The sequence below is a fragment of the Lactuca saligna genome, chromosome 4 (assembly GCF_052625555.1).
Source record: "Lactuca saligna cultivar CGN05327 chromosome 4, ASM5262555v1, whole genome shotgun sequence".
Lineage (NCBI taxonomy): Eukaryota > Viridiplantae > Streptophyta > Magnoliopsida > Asterales > Asteraceae > Lactuca > Lactuca saligna.
In genome coordinates this window covers 33,079,510-33,094,496 of record NC_136420.1, presented here as the reverse complement: position 1 = coordinate 33,094,496, position 14,987 = coordinate 33,079,510, and the positions used below count along the sequence as shown (strand labels likewise).

The window sequence follows — 14,987 nt, the reverse complement described above, 5'->3', positions numbered from 1 at the left end:
CCTAAGAGGTTTAATAACCCGTAATGATGTACTAATAATTATTAGAATGGATTGAAATTATGGCAAAATAACAAAGGTGATGTGGCCATTGAATATATTGAAAGGTGACCGGATAAAGATCTAATAAGGCAGCTCAAGATTTGATTCCGATGACGGAATCATTTTGAGGGGTAGATAATTGTAACGTCCCAAAATTTAAGACTAGGTTCTTAAATTAATAAAGTAAATAAATGAAAATGATTTATATGGTTAAATCATGAAATAATAATCATAACATAATTTTATATGAAATTTAAAAAGTTAGAAGTGAAAATAATAATATTTTATCAAGTAAAGGGCTAAAAGTGTCACGAGAGACCGAAATGCTTCGGGATAATAATATAAAGACTATTGAATCAAGAGAATGGTGCAAGAAATATAAGAGCCTAAAGCCTCTTATTTATAATAAATGAATTCTCAAAAATCATCCGCTATAGTTATTTAATTGACCTTATAGTTATTTAAACGACTAAACACCCCTTTATAATATTATTATAAATAGATTTAACGATATTTATACTAAATTAATGTCGACAGGATTAAACACTAGTCTTATAACAATCGCAATGTCAATACTTTTCTAATGATATATATATATATATATATATATATTATTTTAATACGTAAATATACTATTATAAATTATAACTCGTTCATACGAACTTCGTTTTTGATGCTCTTTATATTCACGTGTAGCTATCAACGAAATTTAAAACTTTCGTTTAGACTTCGTCGGCTAACTTTGGCTTTTATTTTTTGTCAATGTTTTTATAAAATTAAATGATTTTGTTAAAATCATAATTCTCTCGGGACTCTGTTTTTGATATTCTTTTTCTCAAAATTCTTATTTTAAGGAGTATTGTGATTTTCTTTTTGGTGACATTAGCTAAAAATCAACCATTCTTCTCTTAGCTTTTTATGTCACATTCTTTGTGTGCGGCTGACTTTTATATCTTATAAAAATCATATTTAATTCATACGGATTCGGATTTCGACGAAATTTATATTTTAGGGATTAGGACGACGTGTACTTTCTAAATATATAATAATATATATGTTTTGTCGCACTTATTTTTACAATTTACGGACGATTCAACTAATTTTTCATATTTTATTATATTATAATAATCATAAAACATATAATATTCACATAATTCTTCTTTATTATGTCAAATAGGTTACAATTATTGACCCTAACTATTATATCATCATAATAATGTTTAGCCAGAAACATAGGCGTTATACGTGAATATATATTCACATGATTATTGGTTTACTATTTTTTAACCAATTCACAATGTCCAGTCAGTTCATAGTTTTAATGGTTCCGATGCAAAATTGAAAGTGTAAGCACTATCTGTTTCAAGATGTTTTATGGCATGATTCAAACTTTAACAGATGTTCGATATATCCCCACAATTAAAAGAAATGCCATCCCCTTCATTGTCTTTGAGGTCAAGGGTTACAAATTCCAGATGGAGATGGTACTTTGAAGATGACAAAAGGTTCATGAGTTGTGATTAAAGTTGGTTTGAGAAAGACTAATGGTCTTTACCATTATAGGTTTTTCTAAAGTCTAAACCTGTGTTTTATACGACTTCGCCCCTAGTTCATCCTTGCAAACCCAAAAGCGTGGCATTCAACAACTCGGTTACGATAAAGCTCTAAAAAAGTCAACATGCATGGTTTTTTTCTTATATATAAGGCTATTGGATAGTTATATCTTTCTTCCTATTTATAGAGTCATTTAGCCTTTGCAACTCTTGGGTATCAAGAGATTAATAGTGTTCTTTTACAAGTAGTGTTTTTCCTTTAGATTTTTCAATTTAAATCCGGTATTCATCAAAAGTATTATTTACGTTTTGTTTATAACAACTCTCAACAAGAATAACGAATGATTTAAACAAAGTATCTTTTTAATACTCAGTCAACTTTTATTAAATCAAACAATCATGACAAAAGAAACATATCAAATCAAATTTGGATTGTTAATTCATTCCGACCTAGAAACATTGAATTCACTATATCCACTAGTCAACAAAGAAAATGCAATAGCAACGATCGAGTCAAAGATAGAATCCTTCTTCATTTGGGTTTTAAAAATTGGGCATAAATTCAATGCTCATATGATCCAAATTTACACACGTAGCCATCTATTCCATCTCAATTTGGCACCCAAAAATATTAACTTTTTATATGAACGTACGAACTCCACATAGTTTCTCCAATTTTATTTTTTTGAAAAGAACGAATAAACTATTATTTTGTTAAACTATTCGGATTTTAATAACCTTTTATCATGTTCAATTTTTATTTTTGTCGATAAAATTCCATTGGTTATAGTGAAGATAATCTCGAGTAAAATTAAAATCATCTATATTGTGTTTTACATACAAATAAAAATTCAGTTCAGTCCGACAAACATGATGATGAAATATAACGAGTGATTGAATTCCATTCCCTTGTTTATTCCATTCCAATATCTATAATCTATTCCATTCCCATGAAAATAGTTTTTAGGAAGAGCCATACAAGTCGCGTCCACAACGGTGACATGATTCCGGAGCTTTTGGAGTAGTTTCCATCGGCTTCTCCTTCACCAGTTTCGGAAGATCGCATTCCAATACATCAAGAAACGCCTTAGCGCCTTCCCGAATCTCATCCAAACTATTTTTTTTAAAATTTTTTGTAATTAAAAATTTATAACAATGGAAAATACGAATTCTAATTCTTGTATTATGTAATTGTACCTTATTGAAAGGGGAGGAGTTAAGCGGATAGTGGCATTATGCGTAGGTTTTGCAAGAATTCCTCTTTCCTTCAATTTAATACATAGATCGTATGCATTTGCAGGATATAAAGACTTGCTAATAAGCTCAACTGCATTGAATAAGCCTTTTCCACGCACTTCCATCACAACATCAGGAAATTGCTGCTGACTTTTTCTTAATAATCCTCTCAGTTCCTCTCCCATTTCAGCAGATCTATTATACCATTGTTTTTACTTTTTTTTAAACAAACAAAATATACTTTTTTTTTAATCTTTTAACGATGTAAAAGATGATGGTTGTTTTATTTATTTACCTTTCGGCAAGCTTTTCATCTTGTATCACCTGCAATGATGCAATGGCAACAGCACTGGCCAATGGGTTTCCTCCAAATGTGCTAATAAAAGATTATAAACATGTGAAAGTGTTATCAAATTATATTGTATAAGATGATGTCTGAATGATATAAGTAATAAGTGGATGATACTTAATACCTTCCATGTTCACCTGGTTGTATGCAAAGCATGATATCTTTGTCTGCAAGAACTGCACTAACTGGTATCACTCCACCACCTAATGCTTTTCCTAGTATCTGAAATATCATAATTTATAAGTTTTTTTTTTTGAAATTTATTGATTTTGGAGAAAAAACATAAAAAAGAACTTACAACAACATCAGGCCTCACACCTTCCCAATCACATGCCAGCATTCTTCCTGATCTTCCTAACCCACTTTGTATCTCGTCTGCAATCATTAAGACGTTGTGCTTTGAGCAAAGTTCTCTCACACTTTTAAGATAACCATCTGGAGGAATCATAACCTATAAAAATGCAAATTTAGAAATTCAAAAACATTAAAAAAAAAAAAAAAAAAAAAAAAAACTACAATAGATAGAAAAGAAGAAGAAAAAGTGAAGATTACATACCCCAGCCTCTCCTTGAATGGGCTCAAATAAAAAACCAGCTATATAGTCTCCTTTTTCTGCATATATTAAGTGAAAGAAATTGAAGATAAGTATCTTGTTGACAAAGGTATAAAAGCAAGGAATATTAATTGGAATTTCAAAAACCTTCAAAAAGTTTCTTAAGGGCAGCTTCATCTCCAAAGTCAACTTTAAGTTGACCAGGTAACAATGGCCAAAATCCACTAGTGGCATCATTATCACAACTCATGGAAATAGCAGCCATTGTGCGACCATGGAAGCAACCACAACATGAGACAATGATACCCTGCACAATGCACATCAAATCAAACAGAGAAATTGAGGGGTTTTACTGCTTAAAGACTTGTTATATTAAGTTAGTACCTGATCTTTGGGGATTCCTTTTTTCTCATAACCCCATTTTCTTGCAAGCTTTATAGCGGTTTCTACTCCTTCAGCACCAGTGTTCATTGGAAGAACCATGTCATATCCAAACATTTTGGTTAAATACTCTGCAAAGACTGGAAATTTGTCATTGTAGAAGGCTCTAGAACTGAGGGTTAGGTTTTGTGCCTGTTCCATTAATGCTTTCATGATCTTTGGATGACAATGTCCCTGTACCAAAAAACCAGTTATCCCCTTTGATCAACAAAATTTTTCAAACCTTGTGTGTATCTCACCTGATTAACTGCAGAGTAAGCTGCAAGAAAGTCGAGATATTTTTTGCCTTCTGGATCCCAAATAGCCGACCCTTTTCCATGAGAAAATACAACAGGGACAGGATGATAACTGAGAAACAACCATTCAAAAGCTCAAATTGTGGCTACAGATGTAAGCATGTAGAACCAAATAACATGATGATGATGATGATGATGAAGATGAGTTGTACATATAATGCAGTTGATCACCTATTTTCATTGTTCTTATAAAATTGGAAATCCTTCATTCGGACATACATCACATAGGCAATCACATACATTAAAAACTATTCTCCTAGTGTTCCTAATTCGTATCTGCAGTTGAATGACATCAATATTCTCTAGTTTCTGTGTCTTACTAAACTTAATTTCTGCAAATTTGGGGAAGATAACATAGTTATGGAATGAAGGGAGCATAATTCATATCAGTAAGAATGTAACACAGCAACATAGCAGAATCAAGAAACCCCACGAATCGATTAAAAAAAACAATCGTAGCCCATGTGCACACAAAACACACGCATGTGTGTGTGTGGAGAGAGAGAGAGAGAGAGAGAGAGAGAGAGAGAGAGAGAGAGAAGGCATACTTGTGTGCGCTGTAATCGTGTTCTAAATCGATAAGGTGGCGAGAAGAGGCGGCAGGAGAGGCGATGCCTTCGGTAGCAGTCCCAAAGCACCGAACGGTTCCCCTGCTCTTGATTCTGTTGAATACAAGCTGTAGCGATCTGGTGGTCGCCATATGCGACGATTTCTTGATATTACAGAATCAAGTAGTGATTTATCGTATTACTTGGATTAAACTTTACTTAGCACTCGAAACCGATGATAAATCTCACCCAAATACATGAATAGTTTTCGGAATTGGATGATAAAACTCGCACCTCAGTTTATATCTGATCGTGGATGAAAATGATCACACTTTCCCAGATGATGATGATAGAGTGTCTGTATGAAACACTATCCGACCCCCGCAAGAAGTGCAAAAATTTGTAACCACTTTCTCGAGTAGTGATTTATCGTTTTTGTCTGCAAAGCATTTTAATTTTCATGTGATCAACCATTAAAATCGTGACCTTTAAACGTTCCTTGATATTTTTAATTTCGACAACCAACTACTCCAAATTTAAAAGGTCTAAATGGTTTTACTTTTACATCAGGGAAAATCACAAAAATGCAAGGTTGACATCATTTAAAAACTGATCATTTTTTTATATCATAAAAGAAAAAAAAAAAAAAAAATCAGATGTTACGAATTACACTAAAGACTGCAAAAATATATGATTTTTCTTACATCTCCTGTTTTCTGTGGTCGAAAAATAATTTTGCAATTATAACGGGACATAATGCAAAATTTATGATAACTAACAAAAAGGTGATACCCCACTGCTTTGGTATTGTGATTTGATTTTTCCTTATTTTTATTTTAAAAGTGAATCTACAATAGTCCCTAAATCGTTAAACTAACACATTTTTTTGTTAAAATAAGTCTGGCTAGGTCGGGTTCAAAAATGGATATACGCTCCTATAAGATTTGAGTTGGTGTATCTTTGTCTTGTTACACTGATTTTTCTTTTAACGTTTCATCCAAATATAAACCATAATCCCAAATTTCGGATTAAATTAAAAGAAATTTATTCATAAGTGATTATGAAGTTGGATTAAACATGAACTGGTTTTCCTTCCATCATTTTAGTTCATCCAAAACAATTTCATCACATACAAGTAATATCTAGAGCGTTTCTCTAACAACTCTAATGATGTGGTATGGTATTTGTAAGCTTGCCATGAATGATTAATTCTTTTTATTTATGTTATTTTATAAGGTTGTTAAGATGTACATCCTTTTCTTTTTGTAATATTTTTTTTGGGTAGTGCGATGACGACAGTAGTTAGGCGGTGGGATTGGTAGTTGGAATATCATGACGGCAATCAATTACTCTGAAAATGTAAAACGGAATTTATATGATGACACAGTAAAAACATAAAAGGGTAAGCTGCAAATTCGGTCTATATAGTTTTCTGATTTTTTTCGTTTTGGTCCCTATATTTTTAAAATTGCAAATTTCATTTTTTTCCACCTTGTTTCCATGTTGTCTTGGTCCATGTCAGACTAACTTCTACCGTTGATCGCCAAGTTTGCAATCAAAGGTTACGCTCACTTGTAATTGTTTTTTAGTAATTTGAAAAAAGATATTAAATAAAGGTAAGTTAGTGATTTCAATTTGGGAGGGACCAAATTCATAACAAAAGCCAATCCACCCTCAAAATTGATCACATACCGCATTAGAAAAATGTGTGACATGCATAATTATATTTTTTATTTGTTTGATATTACTACTTCCAAAGCAAAACAATGAATGAAGACTATCATTACATGAACTACAAGATGCTTAGCGACTATTTGCACTAGAAACATGGAGTACAGAAAGTAACACATAAAAAAGGAATACTTTTCAGCTCAATAAAATGAAAAATGAAAAATGAAAAATGAAAAAAAACAGCAGCAACCAGTTGTATCTACTTACCAGTTACCAGGTCAGTCCAGGGTTCTTGTGTTGTTGATTGCTGACACTGATTCCACCACACTATTTATTGCTTGTAGCACTTGAACAGACAGACACTACTAAATCCAAACTATAATAATATACCCAAAACAGAAGAGTTTCCCAACCCCAACAAAAAACAGCAGCATCTTTGAAGGATTGTGAAATCACCGAATATAAATAATGAGAACTCATGATTGTAAATTTGTCATCTCAGGGTTGAAGAAAAAGGCTGAGGAAAACTGACTGAGGATGCTGTATTTCAAAACTGAATGATCTTGTCCCAACCAAAAACATAATACAAAAAGAATACGAGAGATATATCATTTTTGTGGGTTGACAAACAATAGCAAGTTTTTCACACTGTAGTCGGTGTGCAGCAATTCATTATATATTTATTTATTATGTTCTCTCAAAGACACAAACACATCAATCAATGTTATCATTAAACGAAAACAAGAGATTTAACTTTCACTGGTGAGATTTTTATATGAAATTATGTATAATATATAATTACATAATTTCTCATCATTTACTAATACCTTACCTTATTATATGCTCTAAATAAAAGAACCCTCAACATCTTACACATATATATACATACTTGTGTATCATCATGACTCATGACTCCATATCTATACGGTTATCTATATCCATCCTAAATTTACATAGTCGTGTGTGTGTGTGTTGAGATCAAATGAGAAGTTAAAAATACTAGGAACTTTGAGAACTTTTTTTCTACACAATATTTTCAAAAGATAAATACATCATTCCACTCCTATAGCTTCGTAGCAAAAAAATCCACCATAAAACGAACTTTTTTTTTTTTTGCATACAAACATATGTGCATATGCATATACACTTCTGCATATAAGATCATATGCACCAAAAAAAAACACCAAACATACATATAAGGCTGCATCTAAGAGATTCGTTTAAAAAAAAAATCAAACTTTTTTTTAATATACATATGAACATAAGACATACATATCCACATATATCGATATATGCATATGCAAAAAAAGCATTTTTTACAAAGTTTCTTCAGCAATTATCTTAATCATTGATATAGGAGTGGAATGATGTGTTTTTTTAAATGTTATGTACAAAAAAGGTTGTCATTTTAAGTGGGGTCCCTAGTATTTTTAAGTTGTCATTTGATCTCAACTACATATATATTCTATTGGGCAGGCTATATATAGCAGAGTTGTGTGAGCTGTGTTTTTTATATGTTGACAAGTGCAAAAGTGGTGGAAGTAGGATCAGAATGTGTAGTTTACATGGAGTGAGACTGAGATATCTCATTTTAGAGAGCAAACATTGGAGAAGAGTGAAGCAGCATCTGATTTGGCAGTGCCTAATAAGGATTTGATCCTCTTCCAGACACTAGAAAATTTCACCTCTTTAAAGTTTAAAGAGAGAGGCCTAAAGATTTAGATTGAAATCTTTTAATAAAAAAGTGAATCAGAATGGCATCAACATGATTAGGAAGAGAATAAGTCCCATGAGCTAAGCTAAGCTAAGCTAAGCAAGAACAAAAACGTTCAGGATTTATAACCATCACAGACAGACAGGGTGTAATTTCTTAAATAGAAGCACATGGATTAATTCAAGTTGAAAAAACAACGTGAAGAATATGTTGAAAGATTTGTGTTTCTAGTTTAAAAAAGTTTTTTTTTTTAAGTTATAGAGGATGAACTTTCTAGGTAGATTAGAAACTACCAAAAGTTGGCTTTGTTTTTCTCCTGTTTTTACCACAGCTGCAGAAAACGACTTTCCATGAATCAAGAAGATCAAGCAAAGCAGGTAACCATTTCAGAATGCATTATTTCAAGAAAGGATTACACCCAAGATTCAAGGAGCAAGAGGGAAAAGATGAAATATTCAGAAAAATCAATTTATCACGATTAAAATTACAACCGCACGCACGATCATAAAGACAGAAAGTCAAAAGAGTTATTAAAAAGAGTATGGAATGAGAGAAAGATCCTACTAAAGTCTTATGAAGAGTCCCACTGGATAGAACAGAAGAGACTAAGATGAATCAATCTTAGCAAGCATGCATGCAGCCACTCCCAGATGAATCTTTGGAAGAAAGTAAAGAGATCCAGCAGAAAGAACCGAATAGAAGGAGATACGTTTTCATGTCATGTCTATAAATAAAACTAAATGCGCACTAAGGAAAAGGTCCCATGAATTTAACCCAAATTCACCTTCATTGTCAGAAATCAGGTAGCCATTATGAAAGCCTGAATCATGTTTTCAGCTGAACGCTTTTGTTCAGGTGTTCCAGATATTATGGCCACACGATCACCTCGTGATGATTTCGAATCAGATATCTCTACAACAGCTCCAGATATCTGTCAAACAACAAAATCCCAAATCAGAAAAACCAATCTTTTTCTTTTTTTTTTTTTTTTGGACCAAAAAAATAGAAAATATATCACCTTTCGAATATTGTCTACATTGGCTCCACCTTTACCCATCACCTTACCCACCGCATGAGCAGGGATAAGCATCTCAGAACCATCAGGAGGAGGCAATCTGCTTCACATCACATACATATATCAAAATAACAGGGGCAAAAAAGTCAAATGTAGAAAAGTATTGTGAGAAAGAAAGAAAGAAAAGAAAAGTACACACCCTCCATAGAACTTTGATGGATATGAAGAAGATAAAGATCCATAGCCATTGTCACTCATTGGTAGTGAACCATATCCATAGCTTGAAGGAAGCATACCCATACCCATACTGCTCCCAGGTTCACCTCTATGACTATGTTCATAACCCAATGAAGGGGGGACACTTGGCAACACTGGAGGCACAGGAAGTCCACTACCACCAGCATAAATGGAATCATTCCCTGAAGATTGATTATGACCACCACTATCCCTATCTTTCAGAACATCATCTCTAAGCCTAAGAACTATTTGAACAAGTGCATCCCTCACACTCCCAACTTCTCCAATCACCTAAAAGTTTCAACAAACACTTTAAGACTTTAATAATTATCAACACCAAGTGTTTAAAGATAGATAGAATCAAGAGTACCTCAACAAGTTCATCATTAGCATCTGCACATTTGGGTTTATCACCTTTTGATATACGAACATCTGCTCTTGTTCTCTTCCGAATTTCATTTATGATAGAACCACTTTTACCAATGATGCACCCAATAACTTTAGAAGGGACAAGGAGCCTAAAAGAAACGTTTTCGTCTTCTTCCTCGTTTATCTTTCCTTGAAGCAATAGAACTGCTTCAACAGCCATGGATTTTATATCATCCAATGACTACACAAGTTCCGTTTAACAGCTCAGAAAGAAAGAAAAAAGTTGATGAATCTTTGAGAGTGTAAAGAACGATTACCTCTGTAGCTGCAACTGTAATAATGCATTCATCGCGTCTGGTGTCATCAACATCAACACGTGCACCACTAGCTTCTCTGACACTTCTAATGGCAGCACCACCCCTTCCAATAACACGACCAATCTTGTTAAATGGGCACAGCACCCTTACGAGTAACTCCCCGGATGCAGATGCACCACCATACCCAGAAACCACAGGGAGGGCAGAAGAGTAAATTGGCCATGTGTTCCCAGAATCCGCATACCCTTGAAGTTCTGGTACATGTGAACCACCTAGAACAGATGGAAGAGGTCTGGAAGGCACATATGGATCTACACCTGGGTATAGACCAGAAGCAGGATAGATGGGTACATCAGAAGGTATTATGATGTTTGGAGGAGCTTCATGTACAGATGTGTCAAGAGGAATCTCTTCCTTTGGAGTAAACTTGTACATAATTGAGGAGACTGCAAACAGTGCTTTCTTCACTGCCTCTGGTTCACCAGTTATCTATATTCAAGAAAGTAATGAAAATGGAATATCAGCAATGTGTGAGACTTCAGATGAAGAGAGAATTTCAGGGGATAAAGGCTAACCACAACAAAGTTGTCAAAGTCCATGGCACACGAATGATTAGGATCACTAATATCTTTTGGAGTAACTTTAATGTTTGCCCTTGTCCTGCTTCTTAATTTCTTTATAGTTGCCCCAGCCTTTCCAATAATATTTGCAGACTGGCTAGCTGGAACTAGAAGTTGGCACTCTTCCTTATCTTTCCACTTTTTATCAGAATCACCAGCTGTTTCTGCTACATTTGCAATTGCATTATGCACCTTAATAAGTGCATCCTGGGCAGGGCATAAAGGGTCACGATCACCAAGTTCTTCATCAGGCTCAATTTCCTCTTTCTCCTTAATATAACAATATATTGTTATGACTCTGTTTTTGGTGCCATGAAACGGATCTACTACCTTAACCTTTGCTCGTGTATCTTGTCTTATTGAATTTATGACCTTCCCACTCTTTCCAATCACACTGCCAATGAATCTACCTGGACATAGTATTCTGTAAGCAACCAATTCATCATTACCCCTGTTGTTGTTATTACTTCTATCATCTCTTTCGTTTCCTCTTCTTCTCTGGTTCTTATGATCGCCATTGCCACCGTCTTTCTCCCTCCCCCTATCCCTGTCCCTTTCTCTCTCCCTCTTGTTGCGCTGCCGCTTTCCGCTTTCACCCATACTTCACAATACGACTCCTCCTGCACGCATCAACGAACGGCAATACATAAAGAATTAAGCAATAGAAACTTTAATTGTCCGTATTTAGTGGAGATCATTCAATCAATTAAATTGGAACTGCCGATAAGTTGTAGCCACTCAAAATCACAGGGGAATTAAGAGATTGTGGTAGATACAATCAATCAAAAATATAAATATGGAGTTCAAATTTTCCCAAAAAAGAACTATTTAGGGGCGATGAAGATAAGCGATTTAATGAAACATGACAAAAATAACAAAAAACCATAATATGCAACGAATTAATAGCACGAGAACCAAAATTACTGTATGGATGCATTAATTATATAATAGGTAAGAACAAAAACGAAGGGAATCGGACCTGATTGAGATGAACGGCAAGAAGGACCCAAAAAAAACCCTAGGGTACGTTACGAAGATGTGCGTATCGAAGCTAATAAAGATGAGCCTTTATAAAACACATTCCACATACTACAAATATTTCCCCATGGACTTTTTATACGAACAAGTTCGATCCATGATTTAGTGGATCCGTTACAAAAATTATTATTTTGATTTTAAATCCTTTAACTTATACAACTTCATAAATTGATTTTGATTTGATATGTGAAGGGTAAACCCGTAAAAAGTACGGATCCGTTTGTGGTTCAACAAATTTATCGTTTTTTTTTTTTTTTTTTTTTTTTAGTTCATGCTATTTCATATGTTTGCAAAATTAGATGCTAATTAGAAGCTAGTAGGTGGTAGTAGAAATCTAAAATTGTAATTTTTATTTGTGTGTAAATATTTGATAAAAGTAATTGTAAACTTTAGAAAGTGTAGAATGACATAATAAAATATATAAAAATTTAAAAGTTATTTGAAGTAGAATTAGGATTAAAAGTTATTTGTTTAACATAAAAACATTAAGTTTGAACTCTTTGAACATAAAATTTTATAAAATTAAGGTTTTTTTTGTCAAAATCAAAAAGTTAAAAACTCTTAAAAACTTTTAAAAGCTTGTTGCCGAAGATACACGATAAAACATAAAAGCTAAAATTTAAAAGTTTATAAAAGCTCTCATAAAAACATTTTTGGATTATAAGTTTTTTATTTACAATAAAAGTTTTAAGTTCGTAACCACGAATAAAACTTTTTCTTGAATTCGAGGTTTTTTTTTTGTTTCTTAAAAGTTCCAAAAAGCTTAAGTTTGTTGTCCAACATACTAATAGTTGCTACTAGAACACAATAAAAGAGGTTTTGATATCTTTTAGGATCAAAATGAACAAAAAATTGTAGCTTTTATTTGAGTAGAGATGTTCGACAAAAATAGTTTATTAGTTTTAAAATGTGTACAATTATATAATAATCAAAAACTAAAAGCTCCATAAAAAGACTTGAGTAATTTTTAGATTATGAATTTTTGTTTAAATAAAATATAAAACTTCTACTTCCAAATGAAACTTTTTTTCCAAGGTTTTTCTTAAAAGCTTTCAAAAACTCTTAAATGTTCAATATCAAACACCATTGTAATATAAAAAGTTAGACAAAAGAAAGGTTATAAGTAGGTTGCATTTTAGGGATGTATAAGAAAATTAAATATTGTAAATAAATATAATTTTTTAAAATATATTTGACTTTGCTTTTAATTATTGAATTATCTAGTAGCAAAATTATATAGTTGATTTCTACAATTTGCAAAAAGTCAAAACTTTAGTCATGTTTAATATTTCGTTACATGAGGCAAAACTCTCTACCTACTCTTGGATTCTATCATCGTAACAACACCCCCAAAAACCATCCCCTCCATTGACTTTCTACCAGACAACATTCATGTATCCTCTTAATCATTTATTTCCTCCCTTATCTATTCTCGTTGTTCTATATTGCCCACTAAAGTGTACCACTTTTGTTTCAAGATGAAGATGGTTTTTTCTTGCACCAAACATTAGGGATACTAGGTTTCGATTTTTTGGGTTTGTTGGCAGATTATTGGTTTAAAAGATGATAATTAAACTTTCTTTCACTAAAGATATGAGTTTAATTTTGTTGACATTCAAATATTCTTTTTCATGGAACTAATGGGTTAGTTTATCTTAATATTAGGTTTCAATTTTAGGGATTGTAGTTTTCACCATAGTAGAAAATATGCATTTTCAAGTTTTTTAGGGCTTCATCTTCATTTTCTTTTTTGGTTTTGATTTCTTAGCACTTAGATTTTCTCATATCAATTTGTGCATTTTAATGTTTTGAACTTCTAAGAGATTTTAAGTATTACAAATGATTTTCAGCATCCGATGGAGGGCGTGGTGGGATGGGGATGAGTTTGTTAGGGTCTTTCTAGTTAAATATTGAAAACAAATAATTAAAAGTTAATAGAAATCATTCAAGATGTAAAATAGTAATAATAGATTAAATATAAAATAAAATGAACCACAAGGATTATTGACAAAAATTTTTGTTGTAGCTCATCATTCCCCTTGTTTTTCTTTCTTTTTTTAAACAAAAAATTGTTGTTAAGTCCAATTCTTGTTGGAAAAATGCATATCAAAATATATTCGTAAGATGCTCAAAGATAATAACAACTAAAGAACAACATTGTATGTTTGAGTTGACATTTTAGATTGTTTTCAAAATCAAAACTAAAATGACTTCTAGATTCCAATTTTGAAATATAATTTTCAACTTTCGTGTTTCCGCATTAGAAACAATCTAAATCTCAAAAGTGATTTGATCCATATTAATCTCATTAGATTCATTTGAACTATTAATAATTAAAAGTTAATAGAAATCAATCAAGGTGTAAAATAGTAATTTTGTATTAAATATAAAATAAAAAGGAACCACAAGGACTATTGACAAACTTTTGATAATAACAGCTAAAGAACAACGTTGTATGCTGAATTGACATTTTAGATTCTTTTCAAAATCAAAATCTAAAACAACTTCAAGATTCCGATCTATATTTGAAATATAATTTTCAATTTTAGTGTTTCCGTATTAGAACCCGTTTAAATCTCAAAAGTGATTTGATTCATATTAATGTCATTAGATTCCTTTGAAACTCATTTTCTTCCTATTAATAGTCGTATCAATAATAGCATAGTTAATAAATTCTTTAAGAATTGCATTATTATTCGAATTCAATTTCAAATTCACAAGCATAAAACCCTCGGTTACCAAACATAAAAACATTCGATCTCCAAAACCTTATGTTTGCTGACTAAAGGTTACGTGACTATTAATTTGAAATTTAATAATAATGTGATGCTTAGAGAATTTGTTAACTTTGTTATAATCATGGTTGTAGAAATTGCTAATCGGTGGACTAACGATTAGGGATTAATCGGCTATGTGAGAATTAATCGAGAGATTAATCGGGAACCATTAATTATTAAGAAAATTATTCAAAAATTCATATATCTAACTTTA

General features: G+C 32.3%; 2 protein-coding genes across 2 annotated transcripts; both read right to left on the bottom strand.

Annotated features, from left to right (window-relative positions):
- Positions 1-2,376: 2,376 nt before the first annotated feature.
- On the bottom strand, positions 2,377-7,348 carry DELTA-OAT (ornithine-delta-aminotransferase). Its single transcript, XM_078989664.1, has 11 exons — positions 6,954-7,348; positions 5,016-5,454; positions 4,411-4,519; positions 4,115-4,345; positions 3,878-4,037; positions 3,734-3,789; positions 3,476-3,628; positions 3,302-3,399; positions 3,124-3,204; positions 2,790-3,023; positions 2,377-2,706 (listed from the first exon to the last, which is right to left on the bottom strand). The coding sequence occupies exons 2-11, from the start codon at positions 5,165-5,167 to the stop codon at positions 2,556-2,558; spliced, it is 1,425 nt and encodes a 474-aa protein (XP_078845790.1). The 5' UTR covers positions 5,168-5,454; positions 6,954-7,348; the 3' UTR covers positions 2,377-2,555.
- A 1,506-nt stretch (positions 7,349-8,854) lies between these two features.
- LOC145041543 (RNA-binding KH domain-containing protein) lies at positions 8,855-12,065 on the bottom strand. The gene is made up of 7 exons (XM_078989663.1): positions 11,938-12,065; positions 10,914-11,578; positions 10,339-10,827; positions 10,023-10,262; positions 9,615-9,943; positions 9,419-9,515; positions 8,855-9,331 (listed from the first exon to the last, which is right to left on the bottom strand). Exons 2-7 carry the CDS (start codon positions 11,556-11,558, stop codon positions 9,200-9,202), a joined length of 1,932 nt encoding a protein of 643 aa, XP_078845789.1. The 5' UTR covers positions 11,559-11,578; positions 11,938-12,065; the 3' UTR covers positions 8,855-9,199.
- Positions 12,066-14,987: the final 2,922 nt, after the last annotated feature.